Below are 25,549 nucleotides of genomic sequence, written 5' to 3'. Positions count from 1 at the left end.
TGCTCTATTAACTGTAAGTACCAAAGAAACTCCATTAAAAGGGTTTATTGTTAGGACATGGTCATATTAAACCCAATAAAAGCAATCTGACGCATTGTAGAACCAAGGCTTCATCAGGGAGTCAACTCTCGACAACAATAAAAGCTTTTTAAGAGGCTAAACCAGAGGGCAATAGACTTTCCTGGATCTACATAACTTCTATTTATTAAAAACTCTACAACACTTCTTTCATCTCACTGTTGTGTTTTGAAACATTTCATTTCTTGTAATCTGAGAATCTGAAATTTACAATATATAATAAGCACTGAGATAATTAAACAACAGAATGGAATAAAGTCAGAATCTAGCCCTTTTTGTATTATTCCTTTCTGTTGTTGTGAAACTGGGACTTTTAAACATAAAAAAAATTCTTAAAGATTACAGCCATTACACTGCATTTATCTCTTTGGTATAATAAACTATTACATCGCTCCTCATTTCTTGTGATAGAATATACTGACTAGACTGAAGGGAAATATGAATCATCATCAAGGGTGCTCACTCTTAACAAGGGGTCATCAGAGGAGAGCCAGTGTAAAAAGACAAATAAGGCCTCTCATTTATAGAGGAACCTCTTTGCCCGCAGCAAAAATGATGATGTCAGCATTGTGGGCCAAGGCAGAAGGGGACACCTGGGCGTGTGCTTCTTGTGTTTTATTTTTTCTATAACATGCTTTTATGGGATATGACCATTTGGCTCCATGGCCCATAAATCCTTTGATGAAGGAGCTTGGTCACCCCACTCCTCCCCGTTCCCCTGAGTCTGTGACTGGGCAGGGCTGGGTCGGTGGTTAGCATACCAGATGCGTTTTTAAGGTTAGTTACAGACTTGGCTTAAAGGTGCTGTTTGCAAAGACAAGTGCGTTGCATGTTCACAGCAGGTTTATACAGAAAAAACAGTTGCTATTTTTGGTAATCAGTAATTTCACAATTTTAGCAGCCAGTTGTAGGGAAAAAAAATGAATGTACCCACCACAAACAACATAGTCCAAAGAACATAGCACAATGGAGTGAGTGGATGTGTCAGGTTTATTGTAGAGATATATATATAGATGTCCTGTATGCATTTATAGGGGCCTTACTGCAGAGTGACCCCCCTTTTCATTGCTCTGTACAGTTTGTGGTGTGTGTTTCTCATTTGTTGCGAGGAGTATTTTTTTAAACTCCGCTCAACTGTAATCAAAACCACAGGCCCAAAGACTTTGTGCAACTTTTCCATTTAACTTTTTTTAGTTTTTTTTCTTTTGGTCTTTCATTAAATGTATTAATTTATGGATGATTTTTGCATTGTGTTGCAACTGTCACTGTTCATAATGTACATATTTTAATTCCATCACATTCTACGTTCTATTATGTAATATAATTAGTTGACTCTTTTTCTTTTACAATAATTGGAGTACATTTAATTTTGTTTTTTTTGTTTTTTACACATTTTAGTAAAAAAAAAGGTTAGGGTGAATCTGGCTTCCTAAATTTGCTCTGTTTCTGTCACCCCCTGCAGGAGAAAGAGAAGAAGTTCATGCTGCCTGTGGACAACCTGAGACTGAAGGATGTGGAGAAAGGCTTCATGTCCAGCAAACATATTTTTGCCCTCTTCAACACTGAACACAGGTTACAAATCTATTTTCAGATTTTCTAACTGTTTACTTTTGTCAGGACACTGTGAGAGGCAAAATGCTGTGTGTATTGTTCAGTGATTTCCTGCCTTCTCCATAGAAACGTGTACAAAGATTACCGTCAGCTGGAGCTTGCCTGTGAGAGTCAGGAGGATGTTGATGCTTGGAAGGCATCATTCCTCAGAGCTGGAGTTTATCCTGAACGAGTCACGGTAAAGTATCCATCTTTGATTTTTAAATATTTATATTGCATATTCTTAATTAATTTTGATGACTTATTATGGCACTCCTTTATTCTAAAATAAAATAAATGTAAAAATATTTCAGTTGAAAATAGACAAAAATTTCTGTGTCTTCAAATGTAAACCTGTTTGTGCTGTTTGAAAATTAAAATGAAAAACTTGTCTACCTTGTCTTATTTGACTTTTGTCTTTTTAATTATACGTTTTCCATGGCCTGTAGGAGAAGGAAGGAAAGGTATTAATTAATGACCTGCATAATCATTCTAAGTAATAATAATAATAATAATAATAATAATAATGATAATCCAATTAACCAGATAAACCTTTTTGATCTGTCTGTGCAGAGTGATGGAGGAGATGAAAATGGCTCAGACAGTTTTGGTCACAGCATGGACCCTCAGCTGGAGCGACAGGTAGAGACCATTCGTAATCTGGTCGACTCTTACATGGCCATCGTCAACAAGACTGTGCGTGACTTAATGCCCAAGACAATCATGCACCTTATGATCAACAGTGTGAGTTTTTAAATCAATCACTGTTCAATAACTGGTTTAACAACTAATTAACTTACCCATACTCTAAACCCAGACCAAGGAATTTATCAATGCAGAGCTGCTGGCACACCTGTACTCCTGTGGGGACCAGAACAGTTTAATGGAGGAGTCCCAGGAGCAGGCCCAGCACAGAGATGAGATGCTGCGAATGTACTTCGCTCTGAAGGAGGGGCTCGGTATCATTGGAGACATTAGCACTTCCACAGTGTCCACCGCCATGCCCCCACCTGTCGATGACTCCTGGCTACAGGTGCAGCGTGGAGGCTCTGGAGGAAGGTAAGACCAGAGATAAGACTGTGAAATAAATATAATAAGAACTGTGTATGAATTATACAAGCAGCCAAAATAGCCTCCATCTGGACATTAAGGGTTAATAAACACATGTTTTTTGTTTTTGGCACAATTTAGATAAAAATAGCTTTTACATCTATAGCTTAACGGATGAGATGGAGTAGGTGAACAATGTAACTTTCCTGTAGGAGAGTCGGCCAACTCCTTCTCTCCATAGAGATGTTATTGCTTTGCCTGGAATGTTCCACAGTACGGCATGAAATTTATCTTTGTCCATGGAGATAAATGGTAAATGGTAAATGGTCACATTTTCTATAGCGCTTTTCCACCTTCAAGGCACTCAAAGCGCTTTAATTAAAGGTCAGATCTGTGGAGAGGCAACCCTGCCACATCAAGAATATCTGTGTTTCGAGATATTTTATAGTTATAAAAACACTTGTAATTGAATAAATGCAAGATAGCTATGTTTAATGCTAGGCTGTGGAAAACAACCACTGGAAACATTACATATTGTTTGTATAAAGTATTGTTTTATTGTATTGTTAATATTTATAGTCCTTTCTTGCATTTTATTGCACACACACTTTTATTATATTTTATTATACTCCACTATGCGATCAGTTAAGTTCTATATCTATAATGAAGTTTATATCATCTCAGGTCTCCAGCTACCAGTCCAACTCCCAACCGCCGAGCTCCACCCGGACCCCCTGCTCGGCCTGGCTCTCGTGGCCCTCCCCCTGGTCCTCCTCCTGCAGGTGGCCCCCCTGTGCCCTCTCGCCCTGGAGCCTCTCCAGACCCCGGCAGTGGGCCTCCTCCAGCTGTGCCCTCCAGGCCCAACCGTGCACCCCCCAGTGTGCCCAGGTCAGTGAAATCCATAATTATTGTAGGTATTGTATAGTTAGAGGCAACATGGAATAATGACATCAAGCAAGTCATTATTTATATAGTGATTAGTTTACAAGTGTGGATGCTCTCTGTTGCAAAGGGGGATGTGAAGACTCCTGGATGATGGGATGAAAGAGGTAATTAAAAGATAGCATAATAGAGAAGTAGTCCGGTAGAAAAATGTATAGATCCACCTTAATTCAAATGTAATCATAGATAGAAAGATAAATGCAGGATTGTGTGAACTCCGGTGGGCAAGGTAACCAAGGTAAGTAAGTGTTGGGTAAAATTCTTTTCAGATAACAGACGTAATTCACTAATACAAGAATAGTCATTTGCCTCATGCTTGCTTGTGTTTGCGAACTAGCTAATCTTTCAAATTAGCACTGACCCAGTATGAAAGCTTGCCTCTTAAAAACCTGACGTCACTGATCTCACCTCTCACCCTCAAGTGCAGTTATATTTTCACATAAATTCTGATGCATTGTGGGTAAGAGCTGAGCACATATGATGTCCGCCCTGTCCCGTAACATCTCTCTTCTTTGTCCTGGCCCCTCACCTCACCTCTGTCCTACACATACTTACCTCTTTACAGAATCACTGTTTCTGACCAGTGAGGAGTAACGCTTCTGGTATGTCTGGTACTATCCCCACAACCATCATCATGACCACAAGACCACATTCCTTTCTCTCTAAAAGGCATTCTTCCATTGCATGTTCTATTTTGTCTCTTATTGAACTGCATGAGTAGCACCAGTGTTTTGACCATAGCTTCAGTGGATGTGTGTTTCCGCTACACTGAGACGCAGACAGAGTATATGATCGTATGGGCATTGTTATTGTAGCAGTTATATGTGTTGTGTATTGGGTAAAATAATAGAAGGTATTGGGTAAAATAATAGAAGCCAGGGATTAGGCAAACCAAAACCAGAATTTCAAACAAACTCCATTCAAGTATTATGCTTTAAAATACATTGTAAAATAAATATGATTATACTCAAGCTCTAAAGATAGCATTTTTTTAATTAACATAATTGTTATTAAATAATTGTCTCTCACTCATTTATTAGAATTTCTGTACTGACTATGGATAATGTACAAATTGTACCTGTGGTGTGAATGCATGATTTTTCCAAAAACATGCAAGTTTACATTGAGCTTGCATTGAGTACATACATTGACATTGTGTGAACATTCTGTTGAAAAGGTGAGTATTCAAATATTTACCTGATATATATATATATATATATATATATATATATATATATATATATATATATATATATATATATATATATATATATATATATATAGTATGTATGTATGTATGTATGTATGTCCAACCTCAAACCTCCCCTTTGTCTCTGTGTTTGTTTGTGGCAGTCGAAGACCCCCTCCTTCTCCAACCCACTAGACCAGCTGAGCTCCTACCCACCCTCTGTCCTATATGATCATCCCACGGCTAGATATCGCCTGCTGCAGACCATGGACAACAGCGCCACCTACTGTACCTGCTCCTCCTAAACCTGAGCTGCCTCCTATATTCACCCACTGTCATGTTCCCTTTTTACTCAATGAATACTTGAAACATACATGCATGAGATAAAATATTGCTCCCACCAAATAATATAATCAACCTATATATAGAAATCTAAAAACTGCACACTCAAAGAATATGGATGGAAAACAAACTCATGGGAACTCAGTCTGCTTACAATTGTACTTTATATTTATTATGATTTTCAAAGAGTTTACTGTTCTCTTTATTGTATTAGATACTTCCAATGTTGCTTGTGATATGTTAGTACTTTAGTTCAAGAATGTATTGTATTCAAATCTACAGGAAACTTGCACTAGAAAGAATAATATGACTTGATAGGCTTAGGCTACAAGCATTGCCTTATACTGTAAATAGTCTCAATACATACTACTGCTTGATTGAAAAACAACAACACTTTGAAGTATTCGTTTGAGGAAAATCATGGAATCATGGATATGAGCAAGGCAGACTAGTTTATTACTTCTCTATGTTTTAGTCCACATTGAAAGATGCCCAAAACCACCAATGAATGAACAAATCTGTCTTTACTGTTCAAATTCCCCTCTTTGTGAGATAAATGTTATTATCTGATGTTTTTTATCAAACAGCCGCCCAACCAGAGGCAGTCCCACTCGACCTGAGAGCCCCCTGCCACCATTCGACTCCTAGAAGAAACTTTTCCCCTTTTTTGTCATAATTCTGCATCATCTTTTCACCTCTTCCATCTCCACCTGGCCACCATATCCAACCTCTGCTCTGTGAAATATAAGGAGTACAATACAATTCTTCAAATTATTTTATGGATGAACAGTTCAAGACTTTCTTAACATATCTCTTTAAATGTTGTCTGTACTTTCTCAGAAGCTATGCAACAAAAATGTTTGTTTTGATTTTCTTTCACAAGTTATTCCCATGCTATATTACCCAGTTATTAACCTGCTGTTTCCAAGGATTAATTCATATTTCAAAACATTGATTTAAAGTCTAAGAAGAGCATCAGTGACTGTTGTAGATTCTTTACACAATTTTTTTAGATGCCCAGACAAAAAGTGTTTTGACATTGTATTGCTTTTCTCTGTTTTCTTCTTCCTATCGTAGTGGTCATGGGGGTGAGTGACAACTTGAAGTCACAATACACAACTTCCTTTTGTTCTACCCATACATCTGTGTGAGATACTGTGAATTGTACCAGTGAGTTTTGTGTTTGAACCCTTCACGTATTTTTCTGTTTAAAATTATACCATAAAAAACACTGAGTAGTATGTACTCCATAACTGTTTCATATCCTTCATATTCATCTACAATTGTGTTGTTTATGTGTCTCACGTTGGATGGGCATTTTACTTTGCTCCCTTATTGTGCAATGTACAACCATGTACCTAGGATGTATTTAAATTAAATTATTATGAAGATGTGTATAAATGTAATACAAGTTTAAATGATATATTTATTGCAGTGACGTTGTTTTAATACTGTAGCTTGAAACACATTTTTGTTTTATTAATTGGTCTGGAGAAGAATGGATGGTGTAAATGTGTTCCCGGATTATTTATAATGCGTTTATCCTGTCATTGTTGTGCTTTGTTGACACAATAAAAGTTTAGTGTCTGGAAACATGTTTTTGTAAATCTCTTTTTAAAATACATGAATTGCATTCACTTGATCACAATTATGGCTACACTATACATGATTAGTGTTTCAGTCTTAAGGAAAAGACCAGTTTAGATACCACAATGGTTGTTACAATGTTTTATACAATAGAAAGAAAGTCCTTTCCAACTGAATGTCAGAGTGGCTTCTTCAATATTATTATGTGGTCTAATTAAGACTATTGTAACTAATAAGGAAGGTTCAACCATGTCTTGCTAATGTATTTTTTAATTATCAGTACCTGTTTAAATGAAAAAAAAATTAACTACTTCTAGTCTATCCATCCATTTTCTTCCGCTTATCCGGGGCCGGGTCGCGGGGGCAGCAGTCTAACCAGGGACTCCCAAACTTCCTTCACCCCAGACACGTCCTCCAGCTCCTCCGGGGGAACCCCGAGGCGTTCCCAGGCCAGCCGAGAGACATAGTCCCTCCAGCGTGTCCTGGGTCTTCCTCGGGGCCTCCTCCCGGCGGGAAATGCCCGGAACACCTCTCGAGGGAGGCGTCCAGGAGGCATCCGGAACAGATGCCCGAGCCACCTCAACTGACTCCTCTCGACGTGGAGGAGCAGCGGCTCTACTCCGAGCTCCTCCCGTCTGACTAAGCTCCTCACCCTATCTCTAAGGGAGCGCCCAGCCACCCTGTGAAGGAAACTCATTTCGAGCGCTTGTATCCGCAATCTCGTCCTTTCGGTCATTACCCAGAGCTTATGACCATAGGTGAGAGAAGGAACGAAGACTGACCGGTAAATCTTCACCACAACGGTCCGATACAGCGACTGCATCACTGCAGACGCTGCACCGATCCGCCTGTCAATCTCACGCTCCAGCCTCCCCTCACTCGTGAACAAGACCCCGAGATACTTGAACTCCTCCACTTGAGGCAATGACTCCCCACCCACCCGGCGAGGGCAAGCCACCTTTTTCCGGTCGAGAACCATGGCCTCGGACTTAAAAGAGCTGATCCTCATCCCAACCGCTTCACACTCGGCTGCAAACCACCCCAGTGCACACTGCAGGTCCTGGTTCGATGGAGCCAACAGGACAACATCATCTGCGAACAACAGAGATGAAATCCTGTGGTCCCCAAACCGGACCCCCTCCGGCCCCACTCTGCGCCTAGAAATTCTGTCCATAAATACAATGAACAGAACTGGTGACAAAGGGCAGCCCTGGCGGAGTCCAACATGCACCGGGAACAGGTCTGACTTACTGCCGGCAATGCGAACACAGCTCCTGCTCCCTTCATACAGGGACCGGACAGCCCTTAGCAAAGGGCCCCGAACCCCATACTCCCAGAGCACTCCCCACAGGACACCACGAGGGACACGGTCGAATGCCTTCTCCAAGTCCACAAAGCACATGTGGACTGGTTGGGCAAACTCCCATGAACTCTCGAGCACCCGATGGAGAGTGTAGAGCTGGTCCAGTGTTCCACGGCCAGGAAGAAAACCACACTGCTCTTCCTGGATCTGAGGTTCGACTATCGGCCGGATTCTCCTCTCCAGTACCCTGGCATAGACCTTACCGGGAAGGCTGAGGAGTGTGATCCCCCTGTAGTTGGAACACACCCTCCGGTCCCCCTTCTTATACAGAGGGACCACCACCCCGGTTTGCCAGTCCAGAGGTACTGTCCCTGACCGCCACGCGATGTTGAAGAGGCGTGTCAGCCAAGACAGCCCCACAACATCCAGAGACTCAAGGTACTCAGGACGGATCTCGTCCACCCCCGGAGCCTTGCCACCATGGAGCTTGCCAACCACCTCAGTAACTTCAGTCAGGGTGATGGACGAGTCCGCCTCCGAGTCCCCAGCCTCGGCTTCCTCCTCGGAAGACGTGACGGTGGGATTGAGGAGATCCTCAAAGTATTCCTTCCACCGCCGGACAACGTCCCCAGTCGAGGTCAGCAGCTCTCCCCCCTCACTGTAAACAGTGTTGGTGAAGAACTGCTTCCCCCTCCTGAGGCGCCGGACGGTTTGCCAGAATCTCTTTGAGGCCGTCCGATAGTCCTCCTCCATGGCCTCCCCGAACTCCTCCCAGCTCCGAGTTTTTGCCTCCGCAACCGCACGGGCTGCAGTAGGCTTGGCCCGCCGGTACCCGTCAGCTGCCTCAGGAGTCCCCCGAGCCAGCAAGGCCCGATAGGACTCCTTCAGCTTGACGGCATCCCTTACTTCCGGTGTCCACCACCGGGTTCGGGGATTGCCGCCGCGACAGGCACCACAGATCTTACGCCCACAGCTACGAGCGGCCGCATTGACAATAGAGGCCGATAACGAAGCCCACTCGGACTCCATATCTCCAGCCTCCCCCGGAATCCGGGAGAAGTCCTCCCGGAGGTGCGAGTTGAAAGCCCGACGTTCCCAACAGACCCTCACTACACGCTTGGGTCTGCCAGGTCTTTCCGGCTTCCTCCTCCGCCAGCGAACCCAACTCACAACCAGGTGGTGATCAGTTGACAGCTCAGCCCCTCTCTTCACCCGAGTGTCCAAGACACGCGGCCAGAGGTCAGATGACACGACTACAAAGTCGATCATCGACCTACGACCTAGGGTGTCCTGGTGCCACGTGCACTTATGGACACCCTTGTGCTCGAACATGGTGTTTGTTATGGACAAACTGTGACTAGCACAGAAGTCCAATAACAAAACACCACTCGGGTTCAGATCAGGGAGGCCGTTCCTCCCAATGACCCCTCTCCAAGTGTCACTGTCGTTGCCCACGTGGGCGTTGAAGTCCCCCAGTAGAACAACGGAGTCCCCGGTTGGTGCACAGTCTAGTACCCCTCCCAGGGACTCCAAGAAGGCCGGGTACTCAGCACTGCTGTTCGGCCCGTAGGCCGACACCACAGTGAGAGACCTGTCCACGACCCGGAGGCGCAGGGACGCGACCCTTTCGTTCACCGGGGTGAATTCCAACACACAGCGGCTGAGCTGTGGGGCAATGAGCAGGCCCACACCAGCCCGCCGCCGCTCCCCGCGGCTAATGCCAGAGAAATGGAGAGTCCAGCCCCTCTCAAGGAGTTGGGTTCCAGAGCCCAAACTGTGCGTGGAGATGAGGCCGACTATATCTAGTCGGTAACGCTCAACCTCCCGCACAAGCTCAGGCTCCTTCCCCCCAGCGAGGTGACATTCCGTGTCCCCAGAGCTAGTCTCCATGTCCGGAGATCCGGTCGTCGAGGCCCCCGCCTTCGACTGCCGCCCAGATGTCTTTGCATCGGCCCCAATACTACTTCTAGTATTGGAGTAAAGATGTTTTGATAAGCTTATGCTTGATTAACGTTCATAACATAAATACAATAATTGAATGAGATATGTTTTATCTTCTGTATCTAAAGTAAAAATAAAAAACATTCCAGTTGCTCAATCAGTTTTATTCTGGGGAAGAGCAGAAAACAAAACAAACATTTCAATCATACTCTCAATATTTATTCCTTCATTTTCATCCAATCATTATTTCAACATAAAACTGATTAGTCTCAAGAAAAACAAATAAATAATTTCTCTATTTTTGTCAATCATTACATTGATAAATCATAGCAGTAAGCACTTTCTCCCAATTATGCATCAACAGACATACTGTACCCACACACCAAGCAATATTAATGTACAATATGTTACACAATATACACCAGCGCTTTACAGTAGAACAATAAATGCTCTCATTGGTTTTGTCTATCTACAGTAAATATGTAAATCATTAATAAGCCCCATCTCACTTAAAAAAAAAAATTTAACTTATCCACTCTCCCCGAAAAATAATATAAAAAGTGACAGAATAAAGAAATCATTTAAGAAATCTTATAAAATGTGACCACCTGTTTGAGCCAAAGTGCTAAGACAATATCCACTTTCCAGCGTATAGCTTCTTTTATTTTCACAGCCGCATTTTACACTTTGTTTTGAATATAAAGCGTGCAAGTTATTCATTTCACAGGTGTACATTAATTTAATCATTGTAAAGCCTCTATCGTATGTATATATGACAATAAGCCTGCTATCTGACAGTGAGTATTCAAATGCCTCATTATTTGAATATACTGAGGTTGTTTTCTAAAAATACCAGATAAATGTTAAATGGTCAAAGGGGTATTGCAATTGTAACACATTTAAGTGTTTACATGCTTAAAACTAAGCCCAATATGAGCTTGTAAACAACCAATTCTCACTCTTTTTTATGGTTGGTCCGGCATTAAATGGTGTATAACCATAATCATATTTACATTTCAGTTTAAATAAATCTGGATCAGGCCAAACCCTCAGCACAAAGTATTTCCACTGCTCTGGCTTCATAAGATTTGTTAATTCTCTATCAAACAGCTGTGCCATTGGGCTGAGAACCAAATAAATAAACCACTGTTCAACTCAACAATTGAGATGTGAGACTAAGAGATTGTACAGTTTTAGTGCAATCATTCTTGTAGGGATAAATCTCTACAGATGCAGCTCTGGCCAAAAAAGATAAACTGTTTGGTTTTCATGGAATGCACACATATTGCAGCGATATGGTTACTATTGCATTTGTTAAACAATGAGAAAAATGTAACATAAAATATCAAACTTAGTGTAGAGACCTCTAAACCCATTTTCATATGAAAAATATAACACTAGATTCTGGTTAAGCCAGCCAAACGATTCTGAACAAGATGTAAAAATTTTGTAATAAACATTTGTGTCCTTCCTTTCAACTTCCTATGCCACTTTCATATTCATACTAAAATATTGCTCAAACAGTAGACACAACAAGACTTATCATAATATAGCTGAGGTCTAGGAGTCTCGTCTTCATGGTCTAGCAGGTCTAGCATGCCATCAAAATAAAGCTCTTCTGTGTAAGTAGTATGAGACTTCATTGTTGGCTCTAAACAACCCGTTTCCATACCATATATCACACCAATGTGAAACCATTGCCTGAATTTGAGCTGTAATACCTTAATAAATACTTCCAGCTCTGCCTACTTTCATCCACTCATGCAATCACATTAGCCAGCATTTCCTAATTACACTACATACAGTTACTACAATGGTACATTCAATACATTCAAACACAATGCTCATTTTTGCATGTGGACAGTAAAATTGTTGTTAGCAGACAAGTTTCCATGCGCTGCATATGTGAAGGACCCTATTAAGGCCCTTTATTGCACTTGTGTTTTAAATGATGGAGTATGTAGTAGAGAAATCTAATAATAATTTTTAAAAAAAGAAAAAAAAAGAAAGACTACTCCCTCCAAAAAAAATTGAGAAATAATTTCACTTATCTTTCAAAGAAAAAAAAATATCTCTGAACAGTTTTGTGCAGTTATGTTTTTGTGAACAGTACTGTAATATCTCTCCAATTTCAAGTTACGTTCAAGATCAGACACATAAAACACATCTCACACCACAAGGATCTTTACTTCATCTTGTTCATCAGGCCTGTAAAAGAATGGGATGCAAGGATTTTCACCCAAGAAAGGGGGTGCACGTGGTACTCCCTGGGGATTCTGGATCTCTTGGAGCAGCTGCATAATCTGCTGTGCTGTCCCGTCTTCTTTTGGCACTAAAGGTTTGGGTTCAGTCTGCGATGGCCCAGGTGGAACAGTTTGTGTCAAAGGGCCATCAACAGCTGTGGCTGATTCTGATAAAGGAATGACCTCCATGGCTTCTGCGATTATAGACAAAAGTGTAACTGTTTTGTAAAATTATAATTCAAACAATTACAATAATGTCATCTTTACCTTCTCCACTGATGGCATTTAACTCTGCTTGAGAATGGTCTTCTGAGTGGAAGTGGTCTTGGCCAAGAGGGAGAAGATCAGGGTTTACTTTGCCTGCAGCAGTGCTGTTGTAACGGTTGTACCACTCGTTTCTTTCAGATACTAGTCTCATAACCAGATCCTGTAGCTCTGCTAACTTCGCCTTATCGATAAATACAATAAAGACGAATCAAACAAGTGGAACTAAAAAATAACAAAGACAAAAAACTATATACACCATTATCATTTACACATACCTTCATCTCCTCCTTGTCCTGGGCCAGCATACTAATGTACTGCTCCTTTTCTTGGTGCTTTTGCTTCATGATGGCACGTTGGCTCTGATACAACGCGATATACTCTCCTAAACAAGACATTTTGTTTACAATAACTTGCACTATTCTGTGCTTATTGTTCTCTTATTGCCTGTTCCCTCACCAATGGTATCGGTCTCGCCTGACAGCTGGATGCATCTGTGCTCAAGCTCTTCCACCCTCTCCTTCAGGTCAGCCTTTTCTTGCATCAGGGAAGTGAAACGCTGCTGAAGTTTGTCCATTGCAGCTTGCAGAGCCTGATGGACCTCCACTGGCACACCATATTCTAAAAATAAGAAATTGAATAAGAAGAAATTCAGTTTGCATCCATGGCTACTTTGAAAATAGTGCTGGTTAGTGTAGATACCGGAGTTGTCATGACTATGTTGACAGTAGCTGTGTTCCTCCCGAGAGTCAGCTTTGTGAGTGTGATGTTCAAAGCTGAGGGCCATAGACGCCTGATGCCGCGCCGCCATGTGCAGTCTGTGCTCCTCCTCCAGCCGCCTTCGGGCCTCATCCCGCTCGGCCTCCACCTGAGCCAAGGCCCTGCGAATAAAGTCCTCCTACAGGCCAGCAAAAGGAACAACAAATAAGATGCCTTTATCATTATATGGCCCACCACCAACAGTTAATGAAAATAATTATCAGCCATACCATCTCTTTCTGGCTTTCAAAATCTTCTGGAATAACTACTGAGGAAGACATTTGTTGACTTTCTTCTGGTTCCTGACTCTCAATCCCATCACCTTGAACTCTGGGTGGAGTGGCCAGCACTGAGCTGTTGAGCAGTTCTGTCACTTCAGCTTTCAACTGTTCATTGTCCCTCACCAGTTTCTCCAGGTGGTCCTGTAGTGAAAAAAGCATTGCTGAAACGTTTTTTCATCAGATGTGAGTGCAGTAGACATACAGACCTGTGCTTCTTTGAGCTGACTGTGGCTGAGTTCGAGCTGCACGCGGCCTTGGCTCTCATCATGTTGGAGTCTGTCCATGATCTGGCACTGCTGCAGATACTGACGGTGAAGCTGTTCTCGCTCTGAGGCCAGGGTCTGGTACCCAGCAGCATACTGCTGCAGGTGAGCAGCCAACTGCTCCCTCTGCTCAAGCAGACCTTGGACCTCTTTACCCTTTTCTTCTAACTGGAGCAACAAAATCAATTCAATTCGACCATTATTAGACTGGTGTGGAAGTGAGCAGTAATAAAAACACAAAAAAAATACATGTTGTGGCTAAACCTCCTTGTCAAAAACCTGATCTTGTCAGAAGATAAGAGGGCTGGGTCTAGATAGTATTTGCATGGCATACCACTGGAAATTCCAGGTGCCACAGTGGGGTGCCAAAGACAGTTCTTGTATCCTTAGGCAAGACACTTCATCCACATTGCCTATTATGAAAGCGGTGTGTGCCTTAGTTTTGGTGGTTGGAGGGACTGAAGTGCAATGAATTTTTACATCACTAAATATATCGAATATTATAATGGTTATCCCAATGGGTAAGCCCGTTTTATCGATATCATATTGGATTCAAAAAAAGGTTGGCCAGACCCTACTTTTGATATTATGATTCATAATTATGATCCATTCCAAACTAGGAATCCGTAACTTGAATGAAAAAAACAAAATGAGTATCAAATACCTGCTCTTTCACATTGTGCAGTTCCTCCTGTATTTCACCCATTCTTCGAGCCAACTCCTTTTTCACATGTTGCTCTGACTGGATGGCTGTAGTCAATTCCATGTTCTCATTGGTCTATTGAAATAAAATTGCCATAGTATTAGAATAGAATAGAATAATTATTATACATATTACCTGACTAGAATTAATCAAATTTCTTAGCATGCAGTTCATGACATTTGATGACCAAGTCGAAATTACTCACAAGTTTGACAAAACCATTTTGCAGCTCTGCCAGCTGGTCTTTGAGAGTGCGGTTTTGGGTGAGTGCACGGCTAATGGTGGCCTTGTCAGACTGAACATCCTCTAGCATGCGCCGGCGGTCCTCTGCCTCCTGAGTCTGACTCTCCACCTGCCGCTCCAGCTCTCCCAGACGCGCCTCCTGCTCTGCACACAGGCGACTCAGCTGCTCATTGTCCCGCAACTAGAACACATTTTACAAAGCAATTAGGACTAAGTGATAAAGCAAAGATACATCAACATACGTATGGACACAATATAAAGGAAGCTATATTGAATTTATCCATATATTTATAACTGTATTAACTGAATTATTGCCTTTCTGTTTTCCACATCCAGCTAAGTTCCAACATTCCCACCTACCTCCACTCAACTTCCCCATGTTGCATTTCATGTATGCTACATTTTATTGCTTAATGGAACTACAGGAGAGGACAGAAATGTGTGGGCTGCTAGGCATACATCATCATACCACTTTCTGTTAGATAGTTTTATGCTGCAATAGTGCATATAAACTAGCCTAACTGCAGACACTGTAATTTCTGACCAATAGTGTACAGTCAGTTACAGATGAATCGTCACTCCAGACAGGAACTTGGCATTACCTGTGCCTGGTATTGTGCACTTAAGGCTTCATTTTGTTGCTGTATGTTGTTGAGAGCCTCCTGAAGAGCTACTTCATTCTCTGATGGGCCAGAGAACTGTACGTCTGCTTCATTTGGGGTCTCCTTTTCTTGGGAAAATGATGCTGCAAAAAACAAACGTTTTTCATTCTGTATTACATGTCATATTTAAAAAGGATATAAACAAAAGTTAGCCTGTGCACTTACCTATAGACTCTTTTAGCTCTTTTACGCTTGCCTCCAGTTCTTGAACTCGGCTAATATTCAAGTCTCTCTCCTCAGCCACTAAGGCAACCTGCACAAACATGCACAATTACTTCTCATGATGTAAAACATGAAAATAAAATAGTCTGAAATATGACTTCTTTACCTGGGTGAGAAGCTGTTCCGTTTTGTCCTTCCATACACGGCCCTCTTCTTGGATTTGCTCTACATAGCGGTCTCTTTCTGCTTTTAGTTGCGCAATAGACTCCATCAGCTATAAAAGTAATGAAAATAAGGGATTCTTCTAATTGATTTACTTTGCCACAAATACTTTTTTTTTCTTTTCAACTTCATTTTCTGAAGAATGTCATAATAAAGAATATACCTGGTGGCTCTGAGATTCTAGTTGCTGTTTTTCTTCCAATATTATCTGAAGCTGCTGATTAGCGCTGGTTGGATCAGACTGAGAAGAGCACTAAGAGGAAGAAATAAAAATTGTATTATAACAACCTTCAGCCCTATAAGCTGATGGAACTCTTAATTTCTTTCATTTCAACTCTATACCACACATACTTGTTGCAACATCAGGTCTGCAAGCTCAAGCCTCTTGTGAAGATCCTCCAGCTCCAGTTTCATAGATGCATTTTCCTGGGTTATGAGTTTAATTTGTTCAGACATCTCTGAGCTTTGTTGCTTTGATTCTTCACTTGCATTGCTTTTCCAAAAACAAAAGATAAAGAGTTAGAGTATAAGACATTTCACTAGCTATAGTGCAGTAAAACGTGTGAGAGATGCTATATCTCTAGAACATAACAGCAAATCGGAGTCTGCTTACTTGATTCTTAACACTTCTAATCTCAGGTTGTCCCTCTCCTTTTCAAGCTCTTTGTTATGCTGAAAAATACATAATATACCTTTATATAAAAACTAACAAACCAATTCCATGTATCAGTCCAGTCATATCAAACCTTCTCCAAGATTTTCTGTTGCGATGAAACAGTGGAAAGTGTCCTCTCCAGCTCGGCTACTCTCTGCTTTGTTGATTGTAGTCTATTGTTTAATTCTTCTGCCTCAGCTTTGCACAAAAAATAGAATCAATTTATGATCATCCAAGGCCTGCCGTATAACAAATATTGGATTAAAAAAAGACACTCGATTTACCCGATTTTTGCCGTGCAGCTTGTTGAGTATACTGCAGGGCAGTCTGCAGCTCTGACTTTTCTGATACTAATATACCAATAGTCTGGATATGAACCTTATGTGAAGAAAATACAACAGTTGGTTTTAAGCAATTAACAAAAAAGTACAAAGCATATTTAAAAAGAAAAGAAAGCTTACCTGTAACTGCTCTCGCATGGCTGACTGTTCTTTTGCAAACTTTTGTTCAAATTCTTTGCGCTCCTGAAGTGGGGAAAAGAGTACAATGTTACTATAAAACAGACTAAAAACAAAGAGGAGGCAGAAAACATATTGCATTAAAATCACCTTTTGTAACTGATCAGAAAGGTCTTGGGACTGCTGCGTCTTTAAAGCAAAAAAAGCAACACTTCAGGCATTAAAGCTTCAGTGTTATTTGATGTGTTGTTCAATGGTCAGAGATTCACTTTAAAAGCAGCCTGATTCTTACAGTATGCCAATGTATGTAGTAGAAAGATGAGAAATAAGTAATATAGCCAAATTGTGTGGGAAACAGTAGAAGCATGCAAGGCTTCTTAAGCATCTAATGCAGATGTACAATGAGGGGATACATAGTGGATGGCGAGTGCAGCTTCTTACCAGCTGGTTGACTTTGGTATTGAGCTCAGAATTTGTGGTGTTGCTGGACTCCAAAGCAGCTGCCAGCTCCTGATTGCGATTCTGTCACATGCACACATGCATCAAAGATAGAAAAATTATAGAAAACAGTACAATAACAACAAACTTGGAGCTCAACTCTAAATAATTTAATGGCATTTGAGGTAGTAGAATATCTATTTTACTTTTGTGTCATGAACCTATGGTCCTTGCCTACATGTGCAAATCATATACACGTTATTGAAAAAATTTATTTAAAACAAAGAAATGAATGACGGAACATTAATCAAATTTAAGATAATTCAAGAATAGAATAAACTCTGACTACAATGTACCTCCAGTTCTCTTTCGCCAACAGAAAGCATAACATCCCCATTCACATATGTAGTGGATGCCTGAAAACAAAGAAAAAAACATGCATTTAATCAATAGCTTGCTTGCTCCAAGACTAGGATGACAATGCTAATACGCATGAACACACTATTCAATATTCATTAATAGGGATGTATCGTTATCCAAGTCTCACGATATGATACCGTCACGGTATGAACCTCACGGTACAATATTTATTGCACTATCATGGGAAAGCTCACGATATGGTGAGGAGGCTCACGATTAGGGATGTAACGATATCCAAATCTCTCTGTACGATATTTTCATGATATACATCTCACGGTACGATATTTATTGCAATTTTTATGGAGGCTGACAAAATTGTTAATATGCTACATTTTCCTCTTAAAATACCTTGACAAGACTTAATCCAAAGAACTAAGACTTAAAAGTGCTTAGAACTGTTATTTCTTCATGTAGTCTACACTGAAATGGAGCAAAGGATCATGGCCTATGTACTTCACTCTGTCTTTTTTTTTTAAACTATTGCTGCACCATAACTCTTAATTTAAAAAAGAGGCTTGTGATTCGATATATTGTGAGGATCCACGACATTATTGTGAGAACTTTGACGATACGATATCATGATATTTCGGTTATTGTTATATCCCTATTCATTAAACTAAAACCATTCATGACAGATGCAATACATCTTAAGGAAGCTGGATGTACATCCAGCATGGGAAGGATGGGTTTCAACTTTGGTGAAATGTGCTCAGAACGGTGCCATTAAACATATTCAAAAGATATAGTTATACATAATATATTCTGTTTTTTGCTTTGGCAGTCAGGGATAATATTTTCATTGCAGCTGGTGGAATGAGGGATTTTTTAAATCCCAATCTCAATAGGTTAATTTAGCATGTAGAAAGCTAGCTATGATAATTCCACAGTTGTTTTGTATGTTCATTATTTGCACAGAGTTAACCCTTTTAACATGTTTTCCTCGTCTTACCTCAGATACCAGGCCATTGAGCTGCTGTGAAAGCTGGCGCAAACTCTCAGTAGAAGACAAGGGTCTGTAGAAAATACAGAATACACAAGGAAAGCGCTTACTGATAGTTCATAAGTCAAACACTAAAAACTATAAGAAGGTCAGGTACTCACTGCAATTCTTCTGTTAAACCTCCATTACTATTTGCATCTGTATATGCCTGCAGAAACACAGAGTGAAAAGAATGAGAGAAGTAGGGACAACAAAGATGACACTGTTTGGAATCGCTAAACATTTCATAAAGAAGAAGTCTTGCTGTATGAGTAGAGCTCTGAGTGGATACCATTTACTTGGTACAACAAAAGGTACAGTTTAGAACTTAAGACCAGTTTCTATTCAAATCTTGAACCATATCAACTGTATAAAATTAAGAAAACAAGACACACACCTGCAGTTCACTGCTGTTACTGACAAACTCATTGTTAGTATTATTAGTGTTAGCGGAGTTAGACACTGCTGAGCTCTGGGCCGACTCCAGACTTGAGTCCTTGTGCATAGGAAGAACTGAGGGCACCAACGGCTCCGCATCAGAAAAGGTCTAGACACATAAATACACATCTTAAGCTCAAAAACATTACAGCTTAGAAGATTTAAAAAGAGAGTTCAGGAAAGTATAGTAGTATCAGTAAGATACAACACAGTTAGTAAAGGTTGGTCCTAAACAATCACTGCAGGAGTCATTTCAGTTATTGCATGCATCCAAATCATGTGACTTGTTGATGCTTTAAATAGAAAGTATGTATTTACATTAGGAGCATAGATTGATAATACAAACATAGCACATACAAACACATATGACCAGTGAGTTGAACAGATACATGCCCAGAATACAGTATAATGAGCTGAGAAGAGGAAGAATGCAGGAATGTGGAAATGCTAGGACAGGACTGTAAAGGAAAACACACAGCTCACCTGGCTGTGTTCAAATGGAGGGAGTACTAGTCCATTGCTTTGACTGAGAGATTTTAATATATTATCAAACTACAGAGAAAAGATAAGAATAGAGAGAAAGCAAGAAGAGGTTATATAAAACAGACATACAGGATACACGGCAGTTACTAGGTACTTTGAAATAACTATTATATATATATATATATATATATATATATATATATATATATATATATATATTCAAGGAGAAGGCTGTGAAATGGGAGAAAATAAAAGAAAAAGCTCAGACCTAACAATGGTTGCAGGGAATCATATACATTTCATTTGTTCATCAGTGTAAAGAACTTTGTTATTTAACCAAAAGCAGTCCAATAAATACGACAATTAGCAGGCTTTAACACTGCAGAAATGTTAAAGTTTGGTAAGCATGGCGAAGAGTTACTGAGGCTTGTATTAGGATCACATGCAGTCACATGACGCTATCCAAATCCATTGCATCAGTCTTACTTAACATACTGTCCAGCTGTACAGCGTACACTATATCATTTTGGACAATTTCCGCCAATCCTAAAACTGAAGGTCATAACTCAAAAACATTCTAGTGAAACAAGGGCAAATCTTAATATCAAAACAGTCTCATGACCAAAGGCAAACTGTGACAGATAATCCCTGTCAGGCCGTGACAGAAATAAACTTATTCCAGAGGCAGGGTAAGCATTTGAGCCTAACTACACAGGACCACATGTTTAATTCTAATTGATTTAATCATTCTTACCCCATAGACATATACACTGCTAGTAAACAGTGGTAACTTTGGCTAACATGCATCACGTAACAAACACACAGGTCAAGTAGCAGCCAAGAAGTGGAGACAGATTAGTGGGGAAGATTAAACGCCTTTTGGCTAAACTGCATCTGTATCAGTAAAATGCTGAAAAATGTTGTGATATTAAGCATCATTATTTTTGTCCCAGTCTCATTCTCACTTTGTTCTTTGTGCATCTAGTGTTTTTAACAAACTAGTAAGTTAAAACAGAAATATAAGAGCAATGAAGCTAAAAGGTGGCTGATTATTGGGCTGTAGTGACTGTCCCTTTTCACTCAAATACTTTTCCTCCACTTACTGTCACATATGGTCACTGTGTCCTAGAATTTCAAATGATTAAAATTAAGCTCATATTTACCTGTGACCTAAACAGACCACCTCTAATTTGTGATCGACTATGATTGTGAATGTTTCCTTTATACATTTGGAATGTGTTTTGTGTTGTCATACCACCGTAATTTCCCTAATTGTAGGTGAACATTTAGAAATGACAGCTTACATTAACATCATCAGGATAGCTTCTTTCTTCAGAGGATAGATCAAGCTGATTTCCTTTAACTTTTCTTTTCTTCTTTGCCCCTGCAACAACCGCTCCTTTTTCTCCCCCAGCGCTGGCAGGAGAGCCTTTCTGCTGAAACTCCTTTAGCTGATGACCAAAGAATAAAGCACATTAGACAATTACACCAAACTTGCCTACACGACTACCTGTAATTCACAACATGCTACATCTAATCAGCAATCGATCCTGTACAAACAAAATCAATAATGCAAATCATATGCACTTATTTATTTGTCATCATGTCGCTGTCAAGTGTAAATGCTGACGAGTCATTTCCTGCGTATGCTCCATGCTCCAGCTGATGGGCCAAACAACCCACCCAGCGCAAGCACACATCAGAATCAGAAACACGGGGTCAGCTGTCAAAACAGTGTCCTGGCACACTGGCGTTACCCCAAACCTGTTTCCGTAATTGACAACTCATTGTACCCGCTGGTGCTAGCTTTGCAGACAAACCAAAAAGCTAAACCGCACTGATATGCAACGACTATACTCATGTACACAATCCATTAATTTAGTTAGCGTGAGAGGCTAGTTAGCTTTAGCAGTTGAGAAAAACTAATTTCAAAAAACCTTAAAGAGACACACTGAGATACGCGCAACTATGATAAATGTGACATTAAATAAGAACTGCATGTATTGTCCTGTTGGCTAACTATAAACAACACATTTGTGAAAGTTAATGCTATCAAGAGAGGCCCTGACAAAGCACCGTGCTCTCCTGCGTTGTAGACCTTCAAAAGTAGCACCAGAGTCTGGACAAGCGGCAGCTCAGAGCTCGGACAACGTGTAATGTCAACAGTCTAGCTCCCGGAAGCAGCTTTCTCTAATTCAAACACATGTCTGAAACACACGCTTATCGTATCAACAATAAAATGAAGAAAACCAATTACTATTTTACCTTTTTCTTAGCTGCAGCGAGTTTTATTTGCCTACTCTGGTCGGCCATCCTGCTGCTGTGAACAACCACCGACCGAACCACGTCACCAGTCTGGAATCTGCCCCCGACAGGGGGCGCAAGAGTGCCCTGTGATATTCACAATTCACAATGTTATAAATCTGTTGACCTGGAGCCTGCACTCAGATGACCGCACTCTCAGATGACCCTTCATTTTGACTTTTTGGTTAGTGATTGTTTCTCAGATGAACAAACATGTGCTACAGGATGAGTTTAATAACATACGCAAAAAAGTAAATAAAAAATAAAACACGCACGCACGCGCACACACGCACGCACGCACGCACACACACACACGCACACGCACACACACACACACACACACACACACACACACACACGCACACGCACACGCACACACACACACACACACACACACACACACATATATATGGTCTATATGGGGTCCTATTTGCTATTCCAACGACAATGTCCATGACTACATTTACCTTTCTTTATTACATTGTTTTGAGCTAATAATCATACTGACAAATCATCATGAATAAACATACAAATAGGCTAATTAAATTTCAAGTTGGAAAAGTATGTTAAAGGCTGTGGTAATAAAGACATGTGGGTTTAGTGTTGCTATCAAATAATATAATAAAAGTTCCATCCATCCATAAATCATCATTATTCACCATAAAAATAGCAATAATTCTTATTGCCTAAATAGTATCCTACATGTTAAGCGACAGACCCAGATACAACCAACATGGTAAAGTTATTCCCAGTTTCAGTGAATACTTAATTCATTCATTTCAATTTGCAAAAAATCTAAAAATGTGAAAATTCCTCTTTTACAACTAGTGTAACGTCCCAACATGAGGAAATGAGGGTCAAAATAACAATATCCACAAAATTTGCAATCAGTGTCCTGTACTCCTGCTTCTATTCATCTTCACCCTACCACCATCAAACAAATTCTGCAGAGGGCAGGACCCAGAGCTGTACTGGAAATCAAATGTGTACACAGTAAACAGAAACTGAGACAGGACTGTACCCTGGGGAGCTCCTACATTATGACCACGATATCAGACAGGGTGCTCACCAGTCGCCTGTACTAAGGCCTGCTTGACAAGTAGTCTGTAATCCATTAGACAATGGAGGAACTGACACTCTTTCTGAGCAATTTCTCACTTATCAGAAATGGCTGGATTGTATCAAAGGCACTGAAGGTGTTGCAGTCTGATTTAACAACTTTTGTTGGTGCCCATTTCCATGTAATATTTTGTAATGTAGGCCTGCTGTTCATATATATCTACAGCAACTGATTCAAAGAAATACAGTGTGGGTATCTTTATTGACCTTAAGAAGGCTTTTGATACCCTCGATCATAATATATTATTGCAAAAATTAGAAAGATATGGACTGCGAGGACCTGTGCATGCCTGGCTACAAAGCTATCTACAAAACCGATACCAGTATGTTGAAATAAATAATAAAAAATCTGTATTGTTGAAAGTAAATTGTGGAATTCCACAGGGCTCGACGCTTGGGCCAAAACTATTTATTATGTATATAAATGATTTATGTTCGGCATCAAAAATGTTCAATTATGTGCTCTTCGCAGATGATACCACCCTCTACTGCTCAGGTGAAGACCAAAGGCAGCTTTTTCAAATGGTGGAGAGGGAGCTGCAGAAAATTAAAGTTTGGTTTGATATTAATAAATTATCGCTAAACATAGAAAAAACTAAATTTATGATATTTGCAAAGCGAAAAGTACAAAATCAGGTACAAATTATGCTCAATAATACACCACTAGAAAGAGTCTTTCAAAATAAATTTTTAGGAATAACCATAGATCATAATTTAAACTGGAAATCACACATAAATACAATTAGGAACAAACTATCCAAAGTGATCGCAATTATATATAAATATAGATATACCCTAGATAAAAACAGTCTTTTTATTATATATAACTCGCTGGTAATGCCCTACATAACCTACGGTATTGAGATTTGGGGCAATACATATAAGACGAATACAAAGCCAATCTTTACCCTACAAAAAAAGGCAATAAGAGCATTATCATTACATTCATAACATTATCAACTTATAACGAACCAACCAATGCATTATTTATAAACCTTCAAACGCTGAAATTTTATGATTTAGTCGACCTTTACACTCTTAAAATCATGTTCAAAGTAAACAACAATCTCCTGTCGAAATCGTTACAGAACATGTTCAAAATCCGAAAGAGCCAATATGAGCTCAGAGGCACGACCATGTTTATTAAAAAGAAAATCAGAACAAACATTATGAAATTTTGTATATCTGTTAAAGGGGTGGAGCTCTGGAACAACTGTACAGAAAACCTAAAATTGTGCACCACTTTCTTTCACTTCATAAAGAAGTTTAAATGTGTAACTCTGGACAGATACATGAAATATGAGACTTAGTTTGTGCTGTAATACTTTGTTGTTCTGTTACTGATTAGCTTGTTTCTTCCTGCTGTATTTATGAAGATGAACTGGTGTCAAGATGAAGCTCTGACAAAGGAATAAAGGGTAGGCATAATAAGCTTAAGCTTCAGCCTGCACCTTTTCGGTCTGTATATGTTAAATATGACTGTTTATGAATTAAAGTCAAAATATACCTGTGACCGAAATAAATAAATAAATAAATAAATATACTGTACATCAAGCTAACCAAGCCTACTGTAGTCTTTATTGCCTCCATGTGGTTGCCAGGCTGCTTCACATTGCATAGTGGGAAGCTGCAGAAATACCAAGTTGAATCTCTTTATACATTAGCTATAGTCAAGTGGAAATAAGATATAGTTCCAAGATCAACTAGCAGCCTTTAGCTGAGAAGGAGAGAGCATTGGTTATTCATCATTATGTAGATCAGAGAAATAGACCACAAGATTGGGTCACCCCTAACAAGTTATAGTTATTGGGCTCTTAATGGGAATGTGTGTTGGAGTGATTAACTTCAGTGTTCGTTTGTTTATCATTTGGCCAGCTTTTACCAACCATAGCCTAGATGTTCATAGTGCATTCTAGAAGTTTCCAATAGACAAGGAGGGGAAATCTTAACCCATTTAGGCTACTTGTCTGAGTTATTCCAATGCGTTATTCTTTGAGAATGTATTCCATTCATTCATTTAACCCAAAGAACATGATCAGTATTGTTGTTGTGTTACATAGCCTGTAAGAGGCCTACACGTTTCGTGGATCTCAGTGACTTTCACTGTCTGTTAGACAATGAAACGGAGATTGTGTGACTAAATAAAACATTCGTGTATTGCTGTTTTAGAGTCTAACAAGGCCATGATAAAGAAATGTATGAGATTATTGAACCACTCTTCCTTGTGTAACAGAGTGGCGTGTCGTTGCACCAACTGTAATCATGCTTGCAGTAGACACGTGGTGGACGCACAGCTAATCAGCGTGGCGCATTGGCCAAGCGCACTGACGTCGCCTCGGACTGAATTTTGCAAATCAGCGACGGCCAGCGTGCTGGCGGTAACCAATCAGAACCTTCCAACGAGCCTCAGCGCAGCCAATCACAGCCCTCC

At 40.2% G+C, this 25,549-nt stretch overlaps 2 protein-coding genes across 5 annotated transcripts in view; one reads left to right on the top strand and one right to left on the bottom strand.

Moving 5' to 3' along the window:
* Positions 1 to 6,677, top strand: part of dnm1a (dynamin 1a) — a 28,586-nt gene extending 21,909 nt beyond the window's left edge. For both annotated transcript variants that reach the window (XM_055153457.1, XM_055153456.1), the window contains exons 16-22: positions 1,541 to 1,650; positions 1,756 to 1,867; positions 2,118 to 2,132; positions 2,242 to 2,412; positions 2,486 to 2,727; positions 3,403 to 3,606; positions 5,779 to 6,677. In XM_055153457.1, the coding sequence (XP_055009432.1) occupies positions 1,541 to 1,650; positions 1,756 to 1,867; positions 2,118 to 2,132; positions 2,242 to 2,412; positions 2,486 to 2,727; positions 3,403 to 3,606; positions 5,779 to 5,839 (915 nt within the window). In that variant the 3' untranslated portion in view covers positions 5,840 to 6,677. The remainder of the gene's footprint in view (positions 1 to 1,540; positions 1,651 to 1,755; positions 1,868 to 2,117; positions 2,133 to 2,241; positions 2,413 to 2,485; positions 2,728 to 3,402; positions 3,607 to 5,778) is intronic.
* A 3,488-nt stretch (positions 6,678 to 10,165) lies between these two features.
* golga2 (golgin A2) lies at positions 10,166 to 22,073 on the bottom strand. Of its 3 annotated transcripts, XM_020925116.2 has the most exons (27): positions 21,961 to 22,073; positions 21,000 to 21,146; positions 19,696 to 19,764; positions 19,172 to 19,321; positions 18,897 to 18,943; positions 18,745 to 18,808; positions 17,732 to 17,791; positions 17,379 to 17,459; positions 17,088 to 17,126; positions 16,941 to 17,003; positions 16,764 to 16,857; positions 16,571 to 16,677; positions 16,438 to 16,496; positions 16,176 to 16,317; positions 15,988 to 16,077; positions 15,769 to 15,876; positions 15,606 to 15,693; positions 15,381 to 15,523; positions 14,741 to 14,959; positions 14,497 to 14,610; positions 13,776 to 14,000; positions 13,519 to 13,710; positions 13,232 to 13,427; positions 12,989 to 13,150; positions 12,808 to 12,914; positions 12,533 to 12,713; positions 10,166 to 12,459 (listed from the first exon to the last, which is right to left on the bottom strand). In XM_020925116.2, exons 1-27 carry the CDS (start codon positions 22,006 to 22,008, stop codon positions 12,191 to 12,193), a joined length of 3,264 nt encoding a protein of 1,087 aa, XP_020780775.2. In that variant the 5' UTR covers positions 22,009 to 22,073; the 3' UTR covers positions 10,166 to 12,190. The 3 variants fall into 3 exon arrangements, with proteins under 3 accessions (XP_020780775.2, XP_055009575.1, XP_055009576.1); XM_055153600.1 differs by lacking the exon at positions 19,696 to 19,764 and having other exon boundaries at positions 21,961 to 22,023; XM_055153601.1 differs by lacking the exons at positions 19,172 to 19,321; positions 19,696 to 19,764 and having other exon boundaries at positions 21,961 to 22,023.
* Positions 22,074 to 25,549: the final 3,476 nt, after the last annotated feature.

This window comes from Boleophthalmus pectinirostris, unplaced genomic scaffold (assembly GCF_026225935.1).
Source record: "Boleophthalmus pectinirostris isolate CB_2022bp ecotype Guang Dong unplaced genomic scaffold, ASM2622593v1 HiC_scaffold_18, whole genome shotgun sequence".
Classification (NCBI taxonomy): Eukaryota; Metazoa; Chordata; class Actinopteri; order Gobiiformes; family Gobiidae; genus Boleophthalmus; species Boleophthalmus pectinirostris.
This window is presented reverse-complemented; position numbering and strand designations above follow the sequence as displayed.

Excerpts from the sequence above, each read along its gene's own strand:
- golga2 (XM_020925116.2), bottom strand. The coding sequence starts at position 22,008 with ATGGCCGACCAGAGTAGGCAAATAAAACTCGCTGCAGCTAAGAAAAAG. Across the intron at positions 18,809-18,896 it reads GGTTTAACAGAAGAATTGCA|ACCCTTGTCTTCTACTGAGA; the intron begins GTGAGTACCTGA and ends TATTTTCTACAG. Across the intron at positions 15,694-15,768 it reads CGGAACAGCTTCTCACCCAG|GTTGCCTTAGTGGCTGAGGA; the intron begins GTAAAGAAGTCA and ends ATGTTTGTGCAG.